The sequence below is a fragment of the Doryrhamphus excisus genome, linkage group LG2 (genome assembly GCF_037039965.1).
Source record: "Doryrhamphus excisus strain RoL-2023G ecotype Guam linkage group LG2, RoL_Dexc_Guam_v1.1, whole genome shotgun sequence".
NCBI lineage: Eukaryota > Metazoa > Chordata > Actinopteri > Syngnathiformes > Syngnathidae > Doryrhamphus > Doryrhamphus excisus.
Genome location: NC_136358.1, coordinates 20858665 through 20884435, shown reverse-complemented (window position 1 = coordinate 20884435; position 25771 = coordinate 20858665). Strand labels below are relative to the sequence as shown.

Below are 25771 nucleotides of genomic sequence, written 5' to 3'. Positions count from 1 at the left end.
GTTTGCAGCTCCACCCCTGACTTTGCCCCCACAGTAAAGTGAAAGTCTTTTGTTCATTTCTCCTCCACCTCCTCGCCACCGACAACTCGGACTTCTCCACACCTTTTTGCAGCAGGATTTGGATCCATCGAGTCGCCGTGTCCATATTTAGTTGTCTTTGCACGCCATCATGCTTTGGCTCCTGCGTGGACTATTCGCTGTGACGTTGATCAACATGTCAGGTAAATGAAATCTATTTCACACAAATTGATGTAGAATCCTGCAAGGTGTGACACGCTAATCTGGCAACGTGGATTTCAACGGTTATTTCATAGAAAAAGTCTTTTGTCTGTGCTTTCACTTATTTGAGATGCTATTTTTGGCCTCCTTCACGCCGCCGAGCATCACTTCCTGCCCATCTGGAGAAAAGAGGAAGTTTTTTATGATTATTGTTTTTAATATTTCTGTATGAATGACAGGATCTCACATAAGCAGAAATGGTAATAGTATTCATCATCAACAGTCATCAGGCAAATTGTTATTTAATTAAAACCAAAAATGCGTTTTTTAGGTGGTAAATTAAAAATTAAAATTACTATGAAATTAAAATGATGTTGTATGATTTAAGCCTATATTATTTATTATAACATTTTGATCATTTCTACTTTTTATTTTATGAAATTAATAGAAATTATATTAAAATTCTTCATTTTTTATTTTATCTTTTTATATATTTGATGACAAGGACGTATTTTAGTTATTTTTTAGACAATAAATAGTATATATTACAACTATTTAATAATTTTTACTTTTCCTTTAATTAACAAATGTTTTTTTCATTTAAGTTAAATTTAAACATTTTAAAAATAGCACATTTAAATGACATTGAAATGAATTTGAATGGAATCCTCGTATAAATAAATGAATCAATTTAAATGTATTATTTTTGCATATTTATATTGTATTAATATAAGCATATTTAGTTTTTAATTGCATTTATTATAACAATAATTGTAACTTTAATTTTAAATACAAACAATAAAATAAAAATACATTTATTTGATTTATTTGTCATTATTTAAATGAATGAGTCCGAATGTAATTAAATGTAAATGTCATTTATTCATTCTTTATTTTGCATTTTTATATTGTATTTTTATAATCATATTTTTCAAATTTGTACATTTTTTACTTACATTCATAAAGAAACAAAAATAAATTTTGTTAAATTTAAAAATTATTTAAAATGAAAAAAAAACATAATTTCGGCCCCAATAATCTTCCTTCTGTTGAATCTATAAAATGCAAAGCATGCTGGGAAGCTCATGTCCAGCATGTTACCCAGCATGCTTTGTGGCTCACAAAAGAGTATAAACTAGTGTTGTTTGCACGTTTGTGTTTTTTGAACCAACACCTGCCCAGACGGCGTGAGCCGTGAACTGGTCGTGTCCCAGAAGCCGCGTTTCTACGGCATCAGACCCGGTCGCTTCGTGGCCGTCTACTGCGTGTCCTCCAAGCAGCACCTGGCGGCCCACGTGGTCTGGTACAAGGCCTCCGAGTACGACGTTGCCGTATCCGAGAGGCGGATGCTGCAGGGAGCCATCACTCGGCACAAGGATCTGACCCGGAACGCCTTCCTCATCCTCACTGATTTATCCATGGAGGACAGCGGGGTTTACTTCTGCAACATCAACGACACGTGGGGGGCGGGCACTCAGCTGCAGGTTGCCAGTAAGTGGTCGCTACGGGTCGTGTGTGCGTAAACAACGCTAGCACATCAAAGGTTGTCACCAACAGGGCCCGTGAACCGAGCCCGGGCCGTGTACCAAAGCAAGATGAAGGACGGCCTCATCGTCACGCAAGCGCTGATGCTTTCCGTCTTTGCCGCCACGTTAGTTCGACGCAACCACAAATTGGTGAGCAAAACATTTTTAAAATATATTTTATATCATTTCATAATTTAGTTTCGGCGGAACTGGAACGTCTTTGCGGAGTTTTTGATTTGTTTGTCCGCAGCTGAAACGGCGAGAGATCATCTACGAGGAGCCCGACATGGATCACATCTACGAGGTTTGAAATCCGCTCCACATCATCATCATCATCATCATCATCATCAGGTACATCTGAACGCCTGAAGATCTGAACGTGTGCCTGCAGGGCTTGGTCTTGGAGGGGAACGAAGGCGACCTGTACGAGGACCTGTCCGTCTACGCCCGGGCCACCGAAGTCACCGAGGCCCCGTGGGAATGACGCCGACGTTTCACCTTGAGCAGAGGTCATCTTGTCTGCTGTGTCTATAACAGGAAGTGCTTTTATTTCACACATTCAAGTTGTTACTGCTGGTAGTTGTGTATTTTCATCTAGATTAATTACCCTGAATATTATGGTTTGTAATAACTCCATTATTGCGGTTAAAATGATAAATGATTTTCTCTAGGATTCTGAATATTTTTGTAGTTATAGCATAGAAAACCTGCTTATGACCTAAATACAGTTTTTAATGTTATTATAGGCCGTTAGACATGAGGTAACACCCCTGTTGTAACACCCCTGTTACCCAATATAGTACACATAATAAGAAAATAATAATAAGAAGAAAAATAATATATATATAGTATAATATATATAAGTATATTACATATAATACATAATACATATAATATATAAATAATAAATAAATAATAATAATAATTAATAATATAATATAATATAATACACTTATATAATACACTTACACATTACCATTGGAAATTACCAAGGAAATACAGCTGGAATAGGTGCAGATTCTGGAAGCAATAGAAAGCTTTGTGTGGTTATTGTGTGTAGCTGCTCTCTAGGAGTCCACAACTCAATACAAATGGCGGATAAATGAGCATATTAGGTCCCGTTTAAGTTATCAAAAAGCTAAATTTATGATCTAAATATAAATATATATAAATTACATCATGGAGTATAAAAAATTATACATAAAAAAATGTAAAATACACAAAAACAACAAGCTACAATAAATGTGTTTATTTCAGTACACATTCATAATTTATACAATAGAAAAATATATTAATTTATTTATATAAATACGTCTTATTCTATAAATACAAATAAATAAATATATTATTTTGTAGCATGATAGCATCCTTGTCACTTGAATGTCTTGGATGGGATGAGCTGGGTGGCTTGGAAAAGATGCATTCGAACTTCCTTCCTGATCATCTCCCAGGCCTCCGTGCTGTCCTGCTGCAGACGTTAGCATGTTAGCATGTTAGCATGTTAGCGCGTGCACGGCAACTATAAACGCAGAAGATCTCCAGCAGACACAAACTCACCTTTCCTTCCAGAAGGCAGCGAGAAAGCCTCTTGAAATACAAGCCCAGCTTGCGGTTCTTGCCTTTGCTGTTCCCGCTCTTCTGCTGCATTCTGTCCATCTGTCGTTCCGAGAACATCGTTAGCACATCGTCTTCAACATCAAACGGGTGGTGGGCGTGGTCGACTTACGCAGGACTGCAGATTGTTTTTCTCCTCGTGGATGATGTTGAGAAAGTTGTCCAGCGTCCTTTCGTCCCACAAAGAAGAAGACGTGTTTTTCTGGTCAAACAGGTCCTCCACCTCCTGCAGGACCTGCACCACCAAAGCCAGACGGACCTCAGCCTGTCAACAATAGCATAGCATAGCATAGCATAGCATCGTCATGACATCCAGGTACAAATGATGCTTTTGAGGTCCCTGCAGAAACAACGTACACTTTCCCCCAAAACATTTGAATGGGCCCGCTATCTGTTGCTAACTAAAAGGAAATCACTCGCCTCGATAGATGGTTTAAAATATGATGTGCAAAATGCTACAGTGCTAATGCTAGCGCCTAGCAAGATAGCGCCAGCTACCAAAAGTGGAATATGAGGAAATTAGCGACATAGCAACATGCTAACAGCAGCAAAGAGTGGCTGGTGTACTACTCTTGCAGGCCCATAAATACATTTTATTTTCACTGCATTACTATGTTGTTCAAAGTACAAAGTACAGCCCGGGGAACGTTTACGGCCTGTTTTTTTTTCTTTTTTTTCTTTTCTTTCTCATATTGTAAACATAAACAAGGAAACTAAAAGTTGGAAAGTTGGAAAACTGGAAAAAGGGCCCTTATTTTGCAGGAATAAGTATTAGAAAAATTAAAATTAAAATTAAAATTAAAATTAAAATTAAAATTAAAATTAAAATTAAAATTAAAATTAAAATTAAAATTAAAATTAAAATTAAAATTAAAATTAATAATAATAATAATAATAAAAACATAATAAAATAAAAAAAATAATGATAAAAAGTCCGGGGCTGCACGGTCTAGTGGTTAGCGCGCAGACCTCACAGCTAGGAGACCAGGGTTCAATTCCACCCTCGGCACCCGGGTACTCCGGTTTCCTCCCACATTCCAAAAACATGCTAGGTTAATTAGCCACTCCAAATTGTCCATCGGTATGAATGTGAGTGTGAATGGTTGTTTGTCTGTGCCCTGTGATTGGCTGGCCACCAGTCCAGGGTGTATCCCGCCTCTTGCCCCAAGACAGCTGGGATAAGCTCCAGCCAAAAATCAGTGAATGAATGAATAATAATAATAATAATAATAATAAGTCCGCTTATCCCAGCTGACTTTGTCCACCCTGGACTGGTGACCAGCCAATCCCAGGGCACATATAGACAAACAAACATTCACACTCACATTAAAGTTGATAAATTAAAGACGACAAATATATATTTTTAACTATGGAGTAGGGATAAATAAACGGACTTACTGACGCTTTGGTCGCTCTCTCGTACACATGTCTGGGGAAAGCCACCGGATTCTCCATATCCACCGTAGCATTAGCAGCCTGCACACACACAAACACACCATTATTGTCAGACTTTGTATGAGTGTGAGGACCACCCCCAGAGACGTGGACTCACCATTTGGTCCAAGAGCTCCAGCGATTCTTCATGGTAGGTGTTGAATCTGTTGTCCATCCACCAGCATCCTGAAGCAGCAGCAGGAGCAGCACTCATCAGGCTCATCAGGCTCAGCAGGAGCACGGCCATACAGGTCGGCATTGTCAGCATCTCCATCTAAAATGGCTTTTCCTTCTTGGGCTTGCAGGTGTCCACAGGTGTTTGCCTTGAGAGCCATGCCCCATCTTTTATATACACAAGACCAGTTTTCCTTTTTCATTTTCCTTTTTCGTTTGCCTCGAGTGGAATTTCGCTGTCCCAGTGGCGTCATGCAATTCAGGTTGAAGCCGCATCAGACTAACCAGAAGAAAGTGGCGGCGATAAAAACCACATCCGTTGTCTAGACCGCTGGCCCTCCAAAAAACGCATCAGTTCATTAAAGAAGTGTCAGATTTGAAAGATAAGATAATAATAGTGACTCACTACATGAGTGATTCACTATCTGAGTCTGTTAAAAAAGGAACGCTGGAGCCTGAGGGGGGTGGGCGGGGCCTGAGTGGAGGTAAGATTGGTGCTACTATAGGTAGAAAGGGGAAGTCCCACGTTAAGAGAAGGAAAGTGATTTCCGCATTGACTCATAATTGATATGTTGGTATGTCGGTATGTGAGGGTCTGCTAATAAGCTCTTTAAATTTATACTTTTTTATTCACATGGAAGTCTTCAGGTTTTGGTGAGAATCTGGATCAAGGAATTAATTATGTCATATTTACTTCTTGATATTTTATAACGCAACACATGTAGATCAAAATTACAAGGAAATACATATATAATATTCATATTCCTTTTCCATTTTGTCATTGCTTTTTCTCTATTGTCTTTGTCTTTTCCATTTGCTTTTGTTATGGCTTTTACTTGGTGACTCAATCTGGCGAGTAAAACCAAACGCAAAACAACGACCCGCCCACAACCTTTGGTCACAACCTATGACGAGTCCATACGTGATCACGCCATTCCTGCTGGCCCTGTGATGTCATAGTAACGCTGCCGTGTGTGCGTAATTGAATTGCAGTTTAAAACGGATTGAATTGAAAAAGACATAATTTGTCATCTAAACAAATGGGCTTTGAATTTAAGTATAAAAAATACATAACTGCGTAAATAGCTTATTGTGAAAACAATAATGCTTTTGGAGATTGCAAAATAGTGACATTTCAACATACTAACATGCTAACATTAGCATACTAGCAATTCAGCTATTTTCATGGGCAGGAACATATATAAATATTTAGCATTATCAAGCTAGGTGTTAGCATGCTAACATTATCATGTCAGCGGGGGTCGGCAACTAGAGCTCTTTAGCGCCGCCCTAGTAGAAAATGGAAACAATATGGGGGAGGGAAATATATTTTTTGTTTTAATATGGTTTGTGTAGGAGGACAAACATGACAGAAACATTCTTAACGTTTTCCAATGCTGTAAAAATGTGTACAGTAAATATTAAAGTTCAACATGTCTGTCACGGAAATTAGCGTCATAGCCTGCGACACACGTTTCAGTCAGCAGGGCGGGATGCCAGGCAGGTGCCTGTTGTAAACAAACCGGCGGCTGTGTGACGGGCCATGGATCCCAAAGGGAAAAAGAGAAAAATAACTGAGGAAAACAGAGGATTAAACATTTGCATTTATTGCATTCATCTTACATGCCCGATGTTGAGAAGCTAACCACCAGTCATGTCCGAAAACAGAAGTCACATTAAACGGGTAAGAACACAATCCTGTCATATGCACATATTGAGTAATAAAGTGGCTGTTTTTATAAAGTTATTTTTTATTTTCCTCAGTATATATTTGGAATGACACTTATGGATATCGTGTTTTATATCAATGTTTTGTTGCTCGGGCCCGAGTGTTACAGGCATTTGCCTTGGACAGCTATGTAGGGTGAACTTGCATGACCTTTGAACCAGGAAGTTCGTCCGGTGTGAAATGGCTGGAGGCTGGAATGTAAAAATAAAGTAACATTTTATACTTTACCTTTTCAAAAGGCTGCGTTTTTTTGCACTCTGTTTGTTTCCCAGATATTCCTCAATCTTTGCAATTAATACAGAACACAAAAACTACAAGAGCAGTCATTTCAGCACAGTATTTACTCATTTTCAGTCGTGCATATTTTTTATATTTAAAATACAGCAGATGTCGTGTGATCAAATATAGGTCTGCTAAAAAAACTAGGTTTGTGAAAAATAGAACTAACACGTTCATCTCACTGATAGGATAATAAAACGACGATGCAGGTAACAGGTCTGTTACTTTAATAGCAATGCTAATGTGTCTAACTTTCAGAGTGCTCCAACTTAGCTTGTGCATAGCATTCACGTCTGCTGCTAGCCTGGAGCTAACGGCTAACAATAGCGGCAATCACGTCGTTACACGCTACCTAACATAAGGTGCAATAATAACGTTTTTGTGCATCTAAACGTCTTCTGGACTTACGCGGTGAGCTAAAGGGCCGATCGAGACAAAACAGACGAGATAATCGTACAACTCGCATCTGACAGGAAGTGTTTATGTTTCACCACTAAAGCCATTGGAATGTGTGAAGCAAACAAGTGACAACCGGAAGTCACTTTAAAAGTCCTTACGTATAAAAGACTATGAAGTGAACAAAATAGAACCTGTGAATGATACTTAACCACGTTAACAAACAATGGCATTCAATGACAAAACAATAATAATATAATGACTAATCGCGGTTCGATTTCATGTCAGTACATAATGGCAACGTTATTTGTATCATATTTATTTTGATAACACCAACCGGAAGTGTTTGTATTCCCGTTACAATTTTAACAACGTTACGGCGTGTTCTCACTCGCTCCTCTCCTGTAAACAAATCTTGGTTAGCGACGATAATTGTGTTACTTTTTTTTAACGTTTACAGCGGGAGCCATGTCGGAGTTGGTGTCTATTTTTCATAGCTCACAGGTGGCTGTCTTTTGGACCTAAATGGGAAGTCACCTTGCCTCGGTGAGGAAACGGCTAAGCTAGCTAGTTGTGTCATGTAATTGTTTAGCTAGCTGGTAAGACGTCAACGTCTTAACATAACTGAGACATGTACAGTATTACGTAATTTATATTTATTTTTACATACGCTATGTCTATGTGCTATTCCTGCCGTACTTTATGTGCCGTAGTTTTACAATGAACTCGCTCATAGTTTTCACAGGAAGTAGACAACCCTACCACCTAGTTTTGACGTGACACTTACCACAGTATGTAAAATGACATTCGTTAAGAGCTGTCTTATCATGATTGAGTCATGTTTTGTTGTGATTTGGGAAGTTCTGAAGTGTCCTAAGCTGCTTCCTGGGCTTTGATCAGAGCATCACGTGACCAGAGTGCTCACTCAGTTCCACATGATGGAAAATGTATGTATAGGAAGAGAGGAAGGAGAGGACGTGTTCTTAAACCACATGCACCACTCATCTCTTTCAGTGCTAAAGTGGACATTCCAACTGGAAGTTCAAGTTTCAGTGACATTTTCTATTTTGCAGCACGCCATGCGGGAATAGAAGCTCCGGGGAGGTGCCATGTTGGCCACGCAAACGCCAGACGCGCCACAGGAGGCTAAACATGTCAAACAGGTAACATATCTGTGCGTCTCATCTGTTGCTGCTTGGAAAGCGGTGTTCTTGGCTCCGCAAAGTCAAGCTGTGGCATTCATTCTTTGTTGTCGCGTCCAATGTGACACCTCCTCTCAGGCCGTGTCGTATTTTTAGTGTCATTGTGACAAGATTAACGGTTAATCTGCTTTTGAAGAGGCTGGGATAGGCGCTGAATTAAAGGCAAAACTCAAGCGGCAAGATACAATGGAACCTATGGGACGACCTTCCATTTGAAGAATCTAATAAATTTTTTACATTTCAGATAGAAATAGTCTGTGCCAGGGTCAAACTGTCACCGCTGTAAACCTTTTATGCAGCATACTATACATGCAAATGATTTGAGCATTCATAACATGTTCGCAGCTCACACCTCACTAATAACTATCTTTATAGAGTCGGGAGCGGGAGTCACTGGTTGAGTACCCAGCATGCCTTGCATGCTGGGTACTCAACATGCTTACATGTTTCAAGTTACATGTTAGTTTTTGGTGCTTAGTCATTGTTACTGTAAGTATGAAACTGGTAATAAGTATAAAAAAATATTTGGATGCATGTTCCTTAACCATAAACTTATTTTTGTAACAAGAGTAGTTACACTGTCATTTTCCAAACATTTGTGTGTGTGTGTCCAGTTATGTATACACTCACATTCTCCTTCTTTCCATGTCAGCTGACATTGTGCATCATGTGACCAAGGCCTTAGCGTTTCATGAGGCCACTGACCTCATTCTTATCAAGTCTTCAGCAACTGTGTCGGCTTTGTTTGCCGCACATCTCCAAGTTTCTATTTTTTTTGCAAGGGTGTAAATATAACAATAAACAAAAGAGGAAGCGGTTGTAATGTTCCTTTTCCGGCTTGCTGTCCTGCAGATCAAGGAGAATTTGGCGCAGTCGCTCAAAGCCCTGCAGATGCGCTACGTGACATCAGATGCGGTGGTCACCAGCGAGGATGCCGATGCCAACCTTCTCTGCTGTGCCCTGGAGGCCATTTTCATCCACGGCATCAAGAGCAAGTACATCCGCCAAGAGGCCGGGAGCCGCAGCAGGAAGGGGAACAGGAGACCTCTCCCTCAGCCTTTCTTCTGGAGCCTCCTGAAGACAGTCACCCACCGGTGAGTGCTACCATGAGAACAATTAAAGTCAGTAGCTCCTTGCGTCCATATGTCACCCGCAGTGACGTGATCACAGAGCTGGAGAAGATCAGCTTCGTCGGAACAGACGTGGGTCGCTGTCGCGCTTGGTTGCGTCTGGCTCTCAACCACGGCCTGCTGGAGTGCTACCTGGTGTCCCTGTTTCGGGAGAGCTCCAAGTTGCGGGTGTACTACCAGCCCGGCGCCCTGCTGCTCAACACGGAGGAGCGGGACGTCCTGCTCAGCTATCTGCAGGGTCTGGCCTCGCTCTCCTTCAGCCTCTCGTACAAGTCTGCTGTCCTCAACCAATGGACCACCACGCCTTTAGCTCTCGCTGGACTGTGCCCGCTGGCCCAGGCAGACACTCCGGACCCACCGGTCAACGGCGCAGACCACCCGGCCTCCATGCCTCCATGTAAAGACTCCTGGGATACAGTGTCGCAGTCGTCAGGGTCGTCCGACGCACCGGTGGTGGTGGTCAGAAGGGGTTCTGGGGGATTCCAGGGTGGTACCAGAAGGCTCAACTCGTCGAGTTTAAGCCTAGACACCACAGGCTCCTCCCAGCTCTCCTCCAGCTTGAGCTCCGACAGCCTTCTCCAGGGACAGGACCCGTGCAGCCCCGCAGGAGAGCAGTGGTCATCATGTGACCTTGACCCAACCTCAAATGGAAGCAACAGCACCAAGCAGACCTTGAAAGAGTATGTAGTGACACCATTTAATGATTACCACAGGGCTACAATGTATCTGCGGTTTTTGGTGGCGGGCGATTGCAAGATGACATCATTTTCGAATTTGCATTTCAAAACTCAGTGTTGTGCAACATTGTTATCTCATGTTTTATGACTCAAGTTTACTTACTTAAGTTATCGACTTTTATGATTGTTGGTTTCATCTTGTGTAGCAGTAGACTTGCGTCTGCGCCTTGTAACGCCCAGGTCCGATTTAAAACAAAAAAAAACATCCTAATGTACCCTGTACTCATATAAGTCTCTGCTGATTACTGATTGTACACTGCAGCCTTCCCAGGGGAGTGCCAAGCATGCCTTGCTGGTATTTTTGATAAACAGTCAAAGTGTTGTGCCGTTTTATTTTTTGGTTCTGATCGTGAGTCGTTCAGTTGAGCGTACTAAGGACCATTTTAATTTATTTGAATGTTGTTCCCTCAGTTTGCTTCCAGAGCTCCGGGAGCACGGCAACTGCAGCCAGGACTCCATGCACGAAGACTCCTTTGTCTCCAGCAACGGTCCTGACCAGTTCTCGGACACCGAGCATCCGCCGAGCTCTGCTCTCTCCGACACGGAGCCCCCTCCTCCGACCGCCGGCCCGCCGTCTCCCCGCCCGCACCGCATCGACCCCTTGCCCTCTGATGCCTCGAATGCCGACCCCCTCCCTGGAGGCGAGCCCGTGCTCCCCGCGGTCCCGGTGGTCCATGTGCCGGAGAAGGAAGTGGAATGCATTGCAGAGTCTGCGGCGCGCCCCAGTTGCCGTCACTCGCCGAGCGTCCTGAGCAGGAATTTGTCCTCAGATTCTCTCTCAGTAAGTCCGCCACACAGTAAGAAACATGTCAAAACATGAAAGAACATCAGCAGGTTCTGATACGGTTGCACTTTAGCACTCAAGCACGTAATGTCTCCCCAATCTTATGGTGCTGCCATGTTTACACGCTTTTATGCCTATTCTTCTGTTTTTATTTATTTATTCATCTCTTCTTTTATTCATCTATTCATCTTCTTCCGCCGCTAATCTAAGGTGGGTCACGGGGGCAGCAGTCTAAGCAGGGATACCCAGCTTCGACCAGCTCGTGCTGCTGGATCCCGAGGCTATTTCAGGTCAGCTGAGAGACATAGTATCTCCAACTTGTCCTGGGTCTACCCCGAGGCCTCCTACCAGCTGGATGTGCCCTGAACACTTTCCCAGGGAGGCGTCCTAGAGGTATCTTGACCAGATGCCCGAGCCACCTCATCTGGCTCCTCTCAATGTGGAGGAGCAGGGGCTGGAATCTCCATTTCTTCAGATCTTGTACCCACCATCTTTCAGTCACTATGCAAAGCTCCTGACAGTGGGTGAGGGTAGGAACGTATATTGACCAGTAAATTGAGAGCTTTGGTTCGATGCATCACTGCAGATGCCGCACCTTTCGATTTCACGTTCCATCCTTCCCTCACTCGTGAACAAGACCCCCAGGTACTTAAACTCCTCCACGCCGCAGGATCTCATCCCCACCTTTTTCCGAGTAGAACCATGGACTTTACTTGGAGGTGCTGATTCTCATCCAGACCACTTTACACTCAGCTGCGACCCAATCCAGTGAGAGTTGAAGATCACGGTCCGATGAAACCAGCAGGACCACATCATCTGCAGAAAGCAGAGACACAATCCTGCAGCCACCAAAACGAATCCCTTTAAAACCTTTGCCTCTGACACTGGTCATACTGGGAGTGAACCGCCTGAATTAGGTGGTCCAGTACCCCACACTCCACCCCACAGGATTCCTTGAGGAACTCTTCTTTTATGTCAAATATTATTGACATATGACTTGGATATGTAACACGTCTGTATCTATTGCACTGCAGCGTTCCCGCTCCTGGATATCTGAGGACGATATCTACAAGCCCCATGTGGACGGGGACTCCGACCAGGAGGAAGCTCCTCCGGCCGCTCCTTCGGACTCTCAGTCACCGCCAAGTGTTGTGCATCGTAGGCAAATGGGTAAGATATAGGCCATGCCCTCCCTCCCCTCAGGTGACAGGCAGGTGTTTTCCTTGCGCACGCACCAATGCACTTAGGTTGTATGCGTTTCCAGACATCATGAGTGAGTCACATGGACGTCTTGGCGGGTGTTTTCCCTGCGCACTAGTCAATACAGTTAGGTTTGATGTCTTTTCAGACATCAAAGTGAGTCAGACGGACATCTTGAAGTAGGAATGGAAATGTGACTAAGAATAGATAACTAGGATTGGCTGAGCTTTTTTTATTCACCAGTATAAAGTCTTCTAACGATAAGAAAATGACTTGCACCGGAATAAATGATAAACGTGAACAAGCCAAGTTGAATCAAATGTGGTCACAGTGAGGAAAAGGAACGTTCACTCTGAGATCCGCCCAATCATTAAATGTAATCACACTAAACCGCCTCCTCCCAAACTAATCAGTTTGAAATGGCGATAAACACCGCCGAAGGTTGGCGGAACCTCGGAGCGTGAATGGAAGCTAACAGGGCTAGCTTAGTTTAGCATGCCAGTGTGGTTTCGTGTGCTAATCGGGCTAGATGAGCATCTTCACCGCTTTAATGTGTGGAGCGTTATACAATGCTCGATAACAACGTGCAGAATCATAACCAACTCGTCATGCAGACATTCTTAACATACAGAGGACATAATAATGGCCTTCAAAATAAAAACGCTGACATTTTCAGCTGGAATCGCATAGGTGTGTACATCTTCTGTAATCACAAGCGCAGGCATTAGTTTGTTGAAGATTTAGTAGCAATTGTTACCAAGATATACATGTGCTTGACAATTTGACACAAGTGTATTTCATTACTGTATATTGCTTAATAAGGTTTGTAGCTTTTAAACAAGGCTCAATTTCAATTTTATATCGTGATACATCCCAAAAATATCATGATAGTATATGATAAGGTCCATTTCCCGAAGACAGCTGGGATAGGCTCCAGCACCCCTGAAAGCCTTGTGAGGATAAGCGGTAGAAAATGAATCGGGTTGGCATTCGATGTCGCTGCCAAGTAGGGGAATCTGTTTGTGTTTGTTGTGATCATTTTTTAAAAAACATTTTTTTAATGCCCATTTCATTTTTTTAAATCCTAATGGTTCTTGCCGTCTGCTCCACCAGGTCTGTCCAACCCGTTCCGAGGCCTGCTGAAGCTGGGTCACCTGGAGCGGCGCGGCGCCATGGGCATGTGGCGCGACCACTACTGCGAGCTGTCGCCCTTCGAGTTCCGCCTTTACCTCAATGCCGAGGAGCGCACGTGTTGCGACAATTGCTCCCTGCTGCGCTGCGAGGAGGCCCGCCTCACCTCGCCCGACGGCCGCTTTGAGTTGGTCTTCCCCAGCAAGCGGCTGCACCTGCGTGCGGCCAACCGGGACGAGGCAGAGGACTGGGTGGACCGGATCGTGGAGGCCGTCAACAAGTGCCGTCCCGTGTCCCTCGTGGACGAGCAGTGGGAGGTGTTGGAGGCCCCGAGTGAAAACGGCGTCGATGACGAATCTTTCTTGTGCGCCGCCCCCTGCAACCCAGAGCGACGCTCCTCCTCCACTGATGCCACACCTCCTCCGCTACACGAAACTGACTGGACTCGTGCAATAGATTTGGAAACGGATGCCATCAAAGAGGCTGTTCTCTACTGTTCTATCGACTCCGATGCTCGGACTTGGAACCCTCTGGTCTTCTCGCTCTCCTTAGAGTCCTTGAAAGGTTTCCGTGTCCAAGAAGGAAGAAAGTGGCTTCAACTGAACTTCCCCATCGAGGAAGTCAGGGACGTGGTTCCTGACGTCTCGCTGGGTGGACCAAACTTCTTTAAACTCCTGACGCTCAGAGAGACACTCCGACTTAGGGCGGAAAACACAGAGGAGGCACAATCCTGGAGGATTCTGATCCGCGGCGCTCTGGATTCTTACCTGGAGAGTGATGAAAAGGCGGAGCTCGGGGCGGCGGCTGCGGTCGGCCACAGCGGTACTGGAAACATCCACAGGCTGGTTCAGCACCGACTCAGAGAAGACGGAGCGCTGCTGGTCTACCTGTGCACCGTGCCCTCGCAGAAGGGGCTGGACACGCAGAACTTCAAATGTGCAGGTAAGATTTTGAGTTGGCCTCCAAGGGAACCGAACCTCCTGGTGCCAAAGTGTCGCTGTGCGCCCGCCGCCATGCAGGGTGCCCTCAGCAGATTGGCCCCTCGCTGGGACGAGGCCGCCTGTGCGAGTTCTCCGGCCGGTACTACTGCGACTCCTGTCACCGTGGCGACACAAGCGTCATCCCCTCACGCATGTTGCACAACTGGGACCTCAATAAACGCGAGGTGGGTGCGGGATGGCGGGATGCGACTTGTTTGTTCGTTGCAGTGACCACGCGTGCGTCCAGGTGTCCAAGAAGGCGCTGTGGCTGCTGGCTCAAGTGGAGCAGGAACCTTTGCTCAACCTGGATCAGCTCAACCCAAATTTGACCACGCACTCGGAGTCCATGGCACGGGTCCACGGCCTGCGGCAGAGGCTGCGACTGCTGGGCGACTACCTGCTCACCTGCCGCAGTGGAGCCTGCAAGATGCTCCAAGCCAGGTGTGTCGGTGCTTCATTTCTTCCTCCGCTGGCGAAACATGCTGACTATCATTCATCTCCTGCTAGGATGGGGCAACGGACCTACCTGCTGGAGTCCAGTGGCCTGTACAGCGTGCTGGACCTGCGCCAGGTATCAGGCTTGGCATAACAATCCATATTTATTCCATAGCATAGTTGGTGTACTTACCAGATTTATCGGTGGAGCACAACCAAGACTCCGTCTTAAAGCTCCGTCACGTTGTCTTCTCCAGATAGCAGAGGAGCAGTACGCCGCCTACCTGATGTCGCTGTGTCAGTTTGCCTGCAGCCACGTGTTCAGCTGCGAGCTGTGCACGCAGCGAGGCTTCATCTGCCAGATGTGCCACGCCAGCGACATCATCTTCCCCTTCCAGTTTGACAGCACCGCCAGGTAGCCTGCACCTTCCCCAGCAGACCTGCCAACAGCGATTAACTATTCATTTAAAAGTGAAATATTCTTATAGTTAGACCATAGAAAACGACCATAGTTCACGACCCTCTAAATACGTCTTTAAACATTCGAGCCCTTGCTACCAAAATTTACTCTCCTATTACCCAACGTAGTCGGCATAATAAGAGAAAATAAGACATAGATACTAAGATAAATAAGACTTGTGCTTGTATGTGTTGCTTTAAATGTTTTCCAGTGCTAGGGGAGGTGATTGGGCGGGGGGGGGGGGCACAGGAAGGGAAGTCAGGGGGTGTTCAGAGTTTTTCAGGGCCGCAACAGTAGCCCGTGTCAGGGATTATCGGCCCCACCCCACCATTAGCGCCCCCACCCATTGAGAAACTGATAATAGTGATCAGGTGTATTTAAGAGCCAAATTGCATTCCAAGTACAAAAAATTCAAATATGTTGGCAGGTCTGTACCCACACCCTTGTGTGTGTGTGTGGCTGTAAATTGTGTATTTCTATGGGGAAGTTGCAGAGTTCCTCTGAAATGCACTTCCGCAACCTTCCGGCCTAAAACTGCCTGTTGTGCCAAAAAAAAGGTAAAAGACGTATAAATACGTCTTTGGGAGCAAGCGGTCGGGATGAAAAAAATGTAATACGTCTTGGGTGGCGAATGAGTTAATGAACTGTATCGCTGGATATCAATATTGGTAATAAGTGTTGCACAATATGGGTATATCAGTCATCTCCAACTATGTCCTCAGGTGCAAGACGTGCAAGGCCGTGTTCCATCGGGCCTGCATGGCGCCAGGCCTGTGCTGCCCTCGCTGTCTGCGAATGAAGAAATACCTGGACAGGGACTTGCAGGACTGAGAGCGGCCAGCAAGGGGCGACCCTGTTCCTCCTGTGGACTGAGTAGCCAAAATCAAGCAACCTCAAGTGCAATTATTATTATTCTCATTATTATTGTTATCACCGGTGAAGTGACGGGGGATGCGTGACGGGGGATGCATCACAGGTAAACTCATTCTAATTTATTGACTCTTCATCGTGAAGAAATATATATATATATTTTGTATGCAGAGTTGTTTCATGACTCTTAGGTTGGATGTATAAACACGACATTTAAGGGCTTTCTATGCAAAAACAGAGAATAGCACTTGAAATTAGTAAACAATCCAACGTGCCTTGGACTCTTCTTTTTACGGCCAAGTCACGGCTACATCTTTTTCTCCAATGGGACTCTTAAAAAAAAAAAAAAACGCTTGCCACGTTTTCACTTTTTTTTTTTTTTTTTTTTTATTGGTGCTGGAAATGAAAATGACAAGTGACTGCATACACGACTGCGACTGTTAGCTGGGAATATTTGGGTCTGTGCGTGACAGCGCTCCGCTCGCTCTCTAACAGCACAGTTTGAGTCGCTAGTACAGCACTCAACTCTTTGTATGTTTATGGTTTATTCACAGCCAAATAAATGTCCAGTCGATATCGTAGGACTATAGCCTGCTGTCTTGTTTATGAATCCATATCATTTTCTTCAGAGGACTATAGCCTGCTGTCTTGTTTATGAATCCATATCATTTTCTTCAGAGGACTATAGCCTGCTGTCTTGTTTATGAATCCATATCATTTCTTTAAGAGGACTATAGCCTGCTGTCTTGTTTATGAATCCATATCATTTCCTTAAGAGGACTATAGCCTGCTGTCTTGTTTATGAATCCATATCATTTCCTTATTCTTTAAGAGGACTATAGCCTGCTGTCTTGTTTATGAATCCATATCATTTCCTTAAGAGGACTATAGCCTGCTGTCTTGTTTATGAATCCATATCATTTTCTTAAGAGGACTATAGCCTGCTGTCTTGTTTATGAATCCATATCATTTCCTTATTCTTTAAGAGGACTATAGCCTGCTGTCTTGTTTATGAATCCATATCATTTCCTTAAGAGGACTATAGCCTGCTGTCTTGTTTATGAATCCATATCATTTTCTTAAGAGGACTATAGCCTGCTGTCTTGTTTATGAATCCATATCATTTCCTTAAGAGGACTATAGCCTGCTGTGTTGTTTATGAATCCATATCATTTCCTTAAGAGGACTATAGCCTGCTGTGTTGTTTATGAAACCACATGTGTCCAAACGGATTTTTCCAACAGCCATCCACAACAAAACCCCACCGGCAAGATGTCCTCCAAGTGAAAGCAAATGATGTCGTGGCGTCATCGAAAGATCAGAGCACTTACACAGCACACACTCACAACTACTACCTTTTTCCAAGCAGTGTGAAAGGGGCCGCTTCAGTGGACACAAACGCCTGATACGCTGATGCTCTTGTCTTGAAAGCAATTTCCAGTATGTCACTGCAGTGTACCAGCCTCGCTAGTTTCTGTGTCAAAGGCACGGCAAGTCTATTCTTCTGTTGCAGCTGCCATATTTGTGGGGGGTGTCTGTGTGAAAGGGTCCGAGACGGGTCTGTCACTCCTCTAAAGGTACAATTGCGTTGCAGAATTGGCGGAAGCAGGAGATGAAGTCTACCGGGCAATTTTACCGCTTAGGACTACACTGCATACAGAACAATGCATGTTTTTCTTCATTGAACACATGAAAATCAACCTCAAGTGGGTCAAGACATGCTACACAGGAAGCAGCAGAAATGTAAAATCTGTTACATGTTAGCCATGCGATATTATTATTATGATAGTTTCAAAATTGCAACTTTTTCTCATCAAATCACATACACTTAAACTGTACTGTACTGGACTGAACCAGCAAAATGTCATATTTCATACCCTAGTATGTGGCAAATTCACACATATATTAATAATATAAATATTAATTTCATCAATTGGCGACGACAGTGTTGTTTAAGTGATCATAATCTTTTGGGAACTCATAAAGCTCCATAATCACGTTTTTTTGTAAAACGCACTGATTGGGGTTGCTTCACTTTTCAGCGGAAGCAGAACAATATGACGTCAAACTCCTCCTTTCATGTAAACAAAGTAAGTAAGTAAGTTGATGACTAATTAAGTCTGATTGCGGATGTTGGGTTTTATCGAGTTTCATCATCAGGCACACATTTCAAATTAAAAGCATCGCTATCGGTAATACTGCAGTGACTTGGTATCGCCCGGCGACAGTGACGTAATTAATGAATTGCTCGCACCTGCGCGCCACGCCAGGTGATGTTTACAAAGCGAGGCGCGCGCACGTGCAAAGCCGCGCTCATGCCACGCGCACTGCCGGGGAGGAGTGAGTGACAGGCAGGGCAGCGCCTTGAAAACAAAACGACGCTCCTCTCTTGACTTCCTGTTCTTTTCTTGACTTTTTTTTGTCTTTTTAAACGGCTCTAAGGGAACAGAAGCCCAGCAGCTCTCCCGGCTCCAGGATGACTGCGGCGGCCCGAGAAGCGTCGACGTGCCGGCTGGAGAGGAGCAGTCACACGGCCTTCATTCACAACAACACCCTGCACGTCTGGGGAGGCTACCAGGTGCGTCCCGGTCTTGGTTTTAGTGTCTTCACAGTCAGGTCAGGTGTGGTTCCATGGCTCACACTTTCAGGTAATGTTTACTTTTCCATCACTGTGTACATACATGCTGTCAACCCTGCATCTTTGCCTTGCTGGTTTTCAAGACTTGGTGAAGCCAGTGAAGAGAAAGCTGACATTCTGGACTTTGTGTGCGGGTTTTAGTCTGGTGATGTGGAACCTGGGCCCATGTGTAACACACAAACCACCTTAAAACCACCTTAAAATGAACTGTGATATGTATTGTATATTTATGTGAATATAGTATGGCCCTCTGAGGACGATACCAGTGTCCAAAGTGTGGCACAGGGGCCATTTACGTCCCAGTGTTTTTTAAAATTGTCTCTAAAATAAAACAAAATATCGCAGTTAGTTTCCAGACCCAAGTATAACTGAATTCCTGCCTTTTTATTTTTATAAATGGCACATTTTTGTTCACTTGGAGCATAGTAAACACGTTTACTACCTTCTAAATGTGCTTTTTACCATTACACATGAACATGAAATAACACCCCTATAGTCTACTTTATACTCCTGCGACCCAATTTAGTAGACGTAAGACTGGCGTTCCGATACCAGAACTGAGTGAGGTGGTAGACAGGAAGTCACATCGTGGGTTCAGAGTTGAGTTTTTGGGTCAATCCTGTTATAATAGCATGTGTTCCGGTGATCAAGTCTGGTGCTTGTGTATCATCATACATTACAGTTGTAGTGGCGTAGAATATTACAAATGTCTTTGCATGTGTCTTCTTGCATGTGCCTTATAGAGAATTTGCAAGTCACTTTATTTATCCATTTCAGCAGAAAGTCAAATGTGCTTGAATATGCATATTATTGGGCTAGTAATGGGTAGTATTCAACCATGAAACGACATGATTTATTAATATATTTTGGTCCCGTCAGAGTGCGTATTCAAACAAGTGTCGTTATGTGCATGTTGCCAGGTTGTCGCCGGCGAGGACATCGTCCTGCCCAGTGATGAGATTTGGATCTGTGACTTAGACAGCGGCATCTGGTGAGGGGAAGGGAGGGGGGGGGTAGTAAAAAGTAATAAAAAACCCAAACAGGTTTGTGATAAAGTTCCTTTAAGTGCCTACCGTGTCCATTTTTGACAACAGGGAGCGACGGGAGATGAGCGGCGTGGTGCCCTGCGACCTGATGGGCTTCTGTGGCTCGTACGTGAACGGCTCGCTCTACGTCTTTGCAGGATGCGACCAACAAGGTTACAGCAACAAAGTGAGTAGCCAACCAGCAAACGAGGAAAATACGGAGTCCATTTGTGCACTTTGTCCATTTTTTCAATTATTTTTTTTATCAGATTAACCCATTTCTAAATTAATCACCATTGGCAACTAATAGTGACATGTTCATTTTCACCATTTTATTTAAGGGAAGTAATGGTAATGGTTTTAATTTCATTTGATTATGCATCAGATTCCAATTGAGTGCATCCCATAATCAGTTCCCAGTTCCACATGTCCAAAAGGAGTAGGAAGAAGCAAAGCTTATTAAATCCTACCCCTCCATCTGGTACCTCTACAATCACTAACCGTTACATTTGTTCACTTCCTGCTTTCCTAATATTTTTATTTTTATTTTTAACGTAGTCCTAGCATAGTGTTTCAAATGTACTTCTTCCCTGAGGTCATATTTTTCTCTCTTGTAGAGAAGTATTGGATGACATTTTTAGCTAATTGCTTATTTTATTTTTATTTTTTATTTTTAGCGCTTCTTTTTGCAAAAGTTTAGGCTGAGGTGATTTGTTCCCACGTTGTACGCAGCTTCTAAAAACGCGTCGTTACGTCACTTTACTGTAAATAAAATACAAATTTTGTTTTTAAAAGGTTTTTTCATGCATGCCATGCCATGACTTTTTTTTTTTTATTCCTGTTGTCCTTTTTGAGATGTTTTTTTGCGTGTAGATGTTCAGCGTGGACCTCATGCAGCAGTGCTACGTGTGGAAGAAGGTGACCGCCTCGAAGGGAACGCCGCCCTCGCCCAGGACCAAGCACAGCTGCTGGGTACATGGAGATAGGTCAGGAGCGTACGTAGCCGCGTGCTCATCTACAAAACGTATTTTTAAATAAAGTTTTGGGCCGCAGATTGATCTATTTTGGCGGCTACGGATGCAAGACCCTCTTGGAGGTGAGGAACACGTCGTTGTCGAGCTTCGTCATTGAAGAAATGTCCTGGGTACGTCCTAATCAGCAGTGGCTAGCGCGTCAGATCGTTAAAATGCTAACTTTTTACACTCCTCAGACGACCATCGGTGATACGTTATTTCGGTGCTGGGGCTGGAACAACGAGGTCAACGTGTTCGATACGCACACCACCACGTGGAGTGTCCCCGAGACTCAGGTTGGCACCCACTCTTGGTTCCGTGTTCGCATTAGCATGCAAACTAGCGTATGCTAGAGCCCCGCCCCATTCCGTTTCATGTTTACTTGGGTCATTTGTAATCCCTCCTGGCATTTCCGCCTAAATCTACTGTCAAATCTGTGATTTACTAGTCAGTTGGGCACATTAAAAGGGGGTTGTCTACAGCCACACAAGCTTCTCCACAGCTCCATCTGATGGATCTGGTGGTAAAAGTTTGATTACGGACGCCTTAAGAGTCAAGCTGGACATCAAGTTGACGGCTCGGGCTTTTAGCTCAATGGCCAGCGCTCTACACTCTCATTGGGTGGCCCGGAAGGGTAACACCCGCCCCACTTGGGCCCCGATGCAAGCAGACTAATGGCCAAAAGTGAGAAGAAAGCTTTTTGTAGACTTCATCAAGGCATGTCTTCTCTGCCCATCTCGCCCCAAACAGGGCCCGGCGCCGACCCACCGAGGGTGCCACGCCAGCGCCGTGGTGGGGAACAAAGGCTACGTGTGTGGCGGCGTGGTGAGTGTTCCCAAGATGCACTATTGGACAGTTAGCTGGGGAAAGGCCATTTCCTGTTTGAGCATCCTCTTCCTGTTGCTTACTGTTTTGCAGGAAAGTGCAGAGTTGGACCTCTTCTGCCTGGACCTGGACTCGGACTCGGACAAATGGACCTGGACTCAATTGTACAACACTAATAGTTTCTTAGTGTTCTGGTTATTGGTGTTGTGTATTTATGTTTTTTTTTTGTCCCACTTTGGCGCCCCAGCAACGTGTCGCCCTGCTGTGCGCCGTTGGGCCGCTCCATGCACACCATGACGGCCACCTCCGATCACACCCTCTTTGTGTTCGGTGGTCTGGGCGCCGACGGGCGCACCCTCAGTGAGTACCGCTTCGTTAGCACACAGACGCTCGTCCACGCAAAGTAGCCGCAGGAGTGGAATCTGCCGTGCATCTTATCACTTCATGCACAAAGTTGAAGGCCACGCTTAGAGGAGAACATATGAAAACAGTTTTTTTTTTTCCTTCTTCTAGATGACGCCTGGCAGTTCAACACGCTCCGAAGAGAGTGGAGCAAGATAACACACCCGCACAAGGACAAGCCCAGGTAAGCCACGTCTCCAAAGCTACAGGTGGCGCTCTAACCTTCTAACCGCAAGCCTGAAAGACACGCCTCCTTCGCTACATCGCGGTTCAAACATTTAATATTATTAAAGATAATACTTAAGCATATTGTACTTATTCTTGGCCTAAATGAAGTAAAACACAACTTGAGGCAGAAGTAACGATGTCTAATGTAGTACTCGACTTTGACACTAGGGGTCGGCTTCCGGTGATTCAATGGCCAGATGCATCGGCACAACAAATTCACCGATTGCGGTCGAGACGAGTAGAGTACAGTAGAGTTGCATTTTTCGCCAGAGTTGCGTTCAAGGTCCCATTTTTGACACGTGGCTTACACATCTCCCTCAAAAACACTCCCACTCACTTGATGTTGACCTTCTCCAATTTCGGATCGACTTTTGCAATAATTTAGATTTGGCTCCAGATTTGACCCCTGCCCAAAAAAAACAAAAAACGTAAGTCCAATATTTTCAAATGAAAGAAAACCAATTGTGACGGTGCAAAGGTCACGCTTCTTTCTTCTACAGTCCCAATGTTCTCCCCTGCAAAAGTCTAGTTGAGTTCAAGTCCCCCTTGGCGCTCGGAGATACTGTACATTCATTGTCAACATTCCTGACATTTCCAAACATCTTTTCAGTTTTACATTCCAACATTTGGAACAGATACCACAGCCATCGGAATGTTTGCTGATCTACTGTATGGTTGTGTTGTACCATGTAGTACATTCTACACCATCCATACCATCGTAGTTTAAACCTTGTATTCATTAAAATGAGCCTCATTCCAGTCCGACTAAACGTATTTAAGGTATAAAATGTATAGCCGCTTTCCACCAATGGATAGTGGAAGATGACCCATGAACATATACATAACTTGTACTGTACATACATACACACACTTATATGGTGTAAGATGGATCTCACAGCAACTATGGTGCATTCAAAGACTGCCAAAAGCCCTGGTGAGAAAAAAAAGTTAAATTTTTTTTTTTTCATGTAACATTCTACCTGTCATGTAAATGACCCACTTGGCGTGAAAGATGCAAAAAAAAAAACCAAACCCTATAAAATAGGTTAGTAAATCAAGCGTGTACAGGAAATGGATATTGTGTGTCTTAATGAAAATAGACAAGGAAATCAAGCTAGTCCAGTATTTAAATAAATAAATAAATTCATTAATTAATTAAAAAATTTAAATGCACCCCACCCCCACAAAAAAATTATTCCGGTAATAAAAAAAAAAATAAATCGAGCTAGTCTGGGATTTTTATATACGTATTTTTATACCATAAAAAATTATGTGAAAATGGAGCTAGTGCAAGATTATTTTATTTATTTTTTTAGTGCAAACAAAATTTCCAAATGATCTGAAAATGGGCCAAGAAATTGAGCGATGCTCATTTTTATTTTTTTTATTAAAAAAGTGGCAAGCAGCCCCTGGAAAAAGTCAAGTTAACCAAACTTAAAGTAAGCACGTATTAAAGTGTCCAGAAAGAGCTATGACTTGCAAATACCCCCCCAGGCCTCATTGAGACATGTGTGACCTCATACAAAGGACATGGCCCCCCCAGCAGTAATGAAGGTAATGAAGTGATCTGATTGTGGGCGGGCCACAGCATGCCTGTGTTCAGTCGGGAACGGTGAAGCCTCAGCAACACCTGGAGAGAACTCCTTACTCCCTTACTCCCTTACTCCTTACTTCCTTACTTGGCACAGACACGCCCTAGGAGGTGCGAGGTGTCCTGGCTGTCAAGGTTGAAAAAGTGCAGCCATGCGCCAAGCAGCGTTGCCGTGTTTACACCGCAGCTCTTTAAGACTTGATGTTGGTAACCAGAGCTGATAAGATCATGTGAGCTGAATGTTGCACTTCCTGTTTGACCGGTGCCAATGCGGCTGTGAGCGATACGGTACATGGCGTGTTGTGATATTGCTAACATGTCACCCCCTTCCTTGCACGCAGGGTGTGTCATAGCGCCTGCCTGGGAAGCGACAACGATGTGGTGGTCTTTGGGGGAAGCAGCAACCTTCGCATCCTCATGGATTCAGTACGTATTTATATGTATATGTATATGTACGTATGTGATATGAAAATATGAATAGTACTTGACTGCAGTGCCGTCATTGGGCCATCTGTAATGTTCATCAGGTTTAAAGTAAGTCACTTTTAGCTAGTTGTGCTATTAAAGGGGACCTAGAAATGTCCTTGGAATGTTCTACTCTTGGGTTAAACCATGAATATTCCTTTCCATGGATACCATTAGACATGTTTACATGCCTTTTCTCTTTCCCAAAACAATGGTAGCCATGGAAAGGAATATTCCAATCTCTTGTCTACATGCGTCGCTATAATGCAACAGAATAGTCAATGGGCAGGCCCAGTAAAATGTAAACATCGTGTGATAGTCAATGGGCATGCCCAGTAAAACGTAAACATCATCGCGTGATAGTCAATGGGCATGCCCAGTAAAACGTAAACATCATCGCGTGATAGTCAATGGGCATGCTATGCTGTTATATTTAATTTGAAAAAACATACAAATAATTATAATGGAAAAAGCAAATGCAAAATAATTTTATTTTATAATACGCAAAGGTCCAAAAAAATGGGATGAGACCGCAAATAGGCGCTGGGCCTGGCTTTGGACACCGTTGCTGTAAATACTCACCTCACCTAATTCCTGTGCGTACAGAATATGGCGTTGCATCTCAGGAATGTTGTGCAGATTTACGTACGTGGCTTATGTATTGCAGTGTTACGTGGACACGTGTGCACGCTATTGCTAAAGGTGTTGGGGGGGGGGCTGCTTGGGGTTCTCACAGCGGTTACATTGTGTATTAATCACATGACGAAGCAAATGCTTGCAATATCATCACGGGACTAATGAGCTGTCCGATGTTGATCCTGCTCCTGTCAGTTAACGTTTGGACTAGACCCCCTTGGAGATCTAGACCACTCGGGTCCTGTTGCTGCCCTGTCCCAATACTTTTGTTGTGGTTGCCAGGTAGCGGTGCTGAGGGCTCCGTCGCAGCATCACTGCCAAGACGTGTTTATCTTTCAGACGCAGCCGTACTCCCTCTTCAGGTAAGAAGGTTACATGCGTGCTATTTATACACACGCTAATGAGCTTTACTGTTCTTGGTGGTCTTGGGTCCAGGCTGTGCGAGGACTTCCTGGGGAGAAACGCCGAGGTCCCGGGCTGTCGTTTGTCGTGGCTGCCGACCAAGCTGCGTAGCCGAGTGGAGAAGAGAGTCGCCTTCTTCTCGTTGCTGGCGCCTTGAAGAGGAGCGACTTTTTTTTTTTTTTTAAACGTGTTTAGGAGTATAAAACAAAATATGGTGCTTAACTTTTTTTTTTTAAAAACTAAGTA

At 44.0% G+C, this 25771-nt stretch overlaps 4 protein-coding genes across 7 annotated transcripts; 3 read left to right on the top strand and 1 right to left on the bottom strand.

Annotated features, from left to right (window-relative positions):
* Nucleotides 1–74: 74 nt before the first annotated feature.
* On the top strand, nt 75–2535 carry cd79b (CD79b molecule, immunoglobulin-associated beta). The gene is made up of 5 exons (XM_058078262.2): nt 75–221; nt 1402–1710; nt 1777–1895; nt 1996–2049; nt 2137–2535. Exons 1-5 carry the CDS (start codon nt 170–172, stop codon nt 2227–2229), a joined length of 627 nt encoding a protein of 208 aa, XP_057934245.2. The 5' UTR covers nt 75–169; the 3' UTR covers nt 2230–2535.
* A 582-nt stretch (nt 2536–3117) lies between these two features.
* Nucleotides 3118–5052, bottom strand: ifnphi4 (interferon phi 4). Its single transcript, XM_058078268.2, has 5 exons — nt 4912–5052; nt 4758–4835; nt 3472–3624; nt 3303–3401; nt 3118–3213 (listed from the first exon to the last, which is right to left on the bottom strand). The coding sequence occupies exons 1-5, from the start codon at nt 5050–5052 to the stop codon at nt 3118–3120; spliced, it is 567 nt and encodes a 188-aa protein (XP_057934251.2).
* Nucleotides 5053–6563: 1511 nt separating this feature from the next.
* On the top strand, nt 6564–17596 carry plekhm1 (pleckstrin homology domain containing, family M (with RUN domain) member 1). 3 transcript variants are annotated; one of them, XM_058078173.2, is made up of 12 exons: nt 6564–6651; nt 8445–8534; nt 9426–9667; nt 9730–10383; nt 10852–11221; nt 12259–12394; nt 13538–14497; nt 14575–14720; nt 14783–14976; nt 15043–15106; nt 15228–15385; nt 16153–17596. In XM_058078173.2, the coding sequence occupies exons 2-12, from the start codon at nt 8481–8483 to the stop codon at nt 16259–16261; spliced, it is 3087 nt and encodes a 1028-aa protein (XP_057934156.2). In that variant the 5' UTR covers nt 6564–6651; nt 8445–8480; the 3' UTR covers nt 16262–17596. The 3 variants fall into 3 exon arrangements, with proteins under 3 accessions (XP_057934156.2, XP_057934155.2, XP_057934157.2); XM_058078172.2 differs by lacking the exon at nt 6564–6651 and adding an exon at nt 7376–7917; XM_058078174.2 differs by lacking the exon at nt 6564–6651 and adding an exon at nt 7963–8318.
* A 922-nt stretch (nt 17597–18518) lies between these two features.
* Nucleotides 18519–25753, top strand: LOC131132511 (kelch domain-containing protein 1-like). 2 transcript variants are annotated; one of them, XM_058078229.2, is made up of 13 exons: nt 18519–18878; nt 19859–19929; nt 20033–20150; nt 20837–20949; nt 21017–21107; nt 21174–21272; nt 21727–21801; nt 21895–21966; nt 22041–22161; nt 22315–22387; nt 24364–24448; nt 25406–25485; nt 25559–25753. In XM_058078229.2, exons 1-13 carry the CDS (start codon nt 18777–18779, stop codon nt 25680–25682), a joined length of 1224 nt encoding a protein of 407 aa, XP_057934212.2. In that variant the 5' UTR covers nt 18519–18776; the 3' UTR covers nt 25683–25753. The 2 variants fall into 2 exon arrangements, with proteins under 2 accessions (XP_057934212.2, XP_057934213.2); XM_058078230.2 differs by having other exon boundaries at nt 18604–18878; nt 21895–21965; nt 22049–22161.
* The last annotated feature ends 18 nt before the right edge of the window (nt 25754–25771 follow it).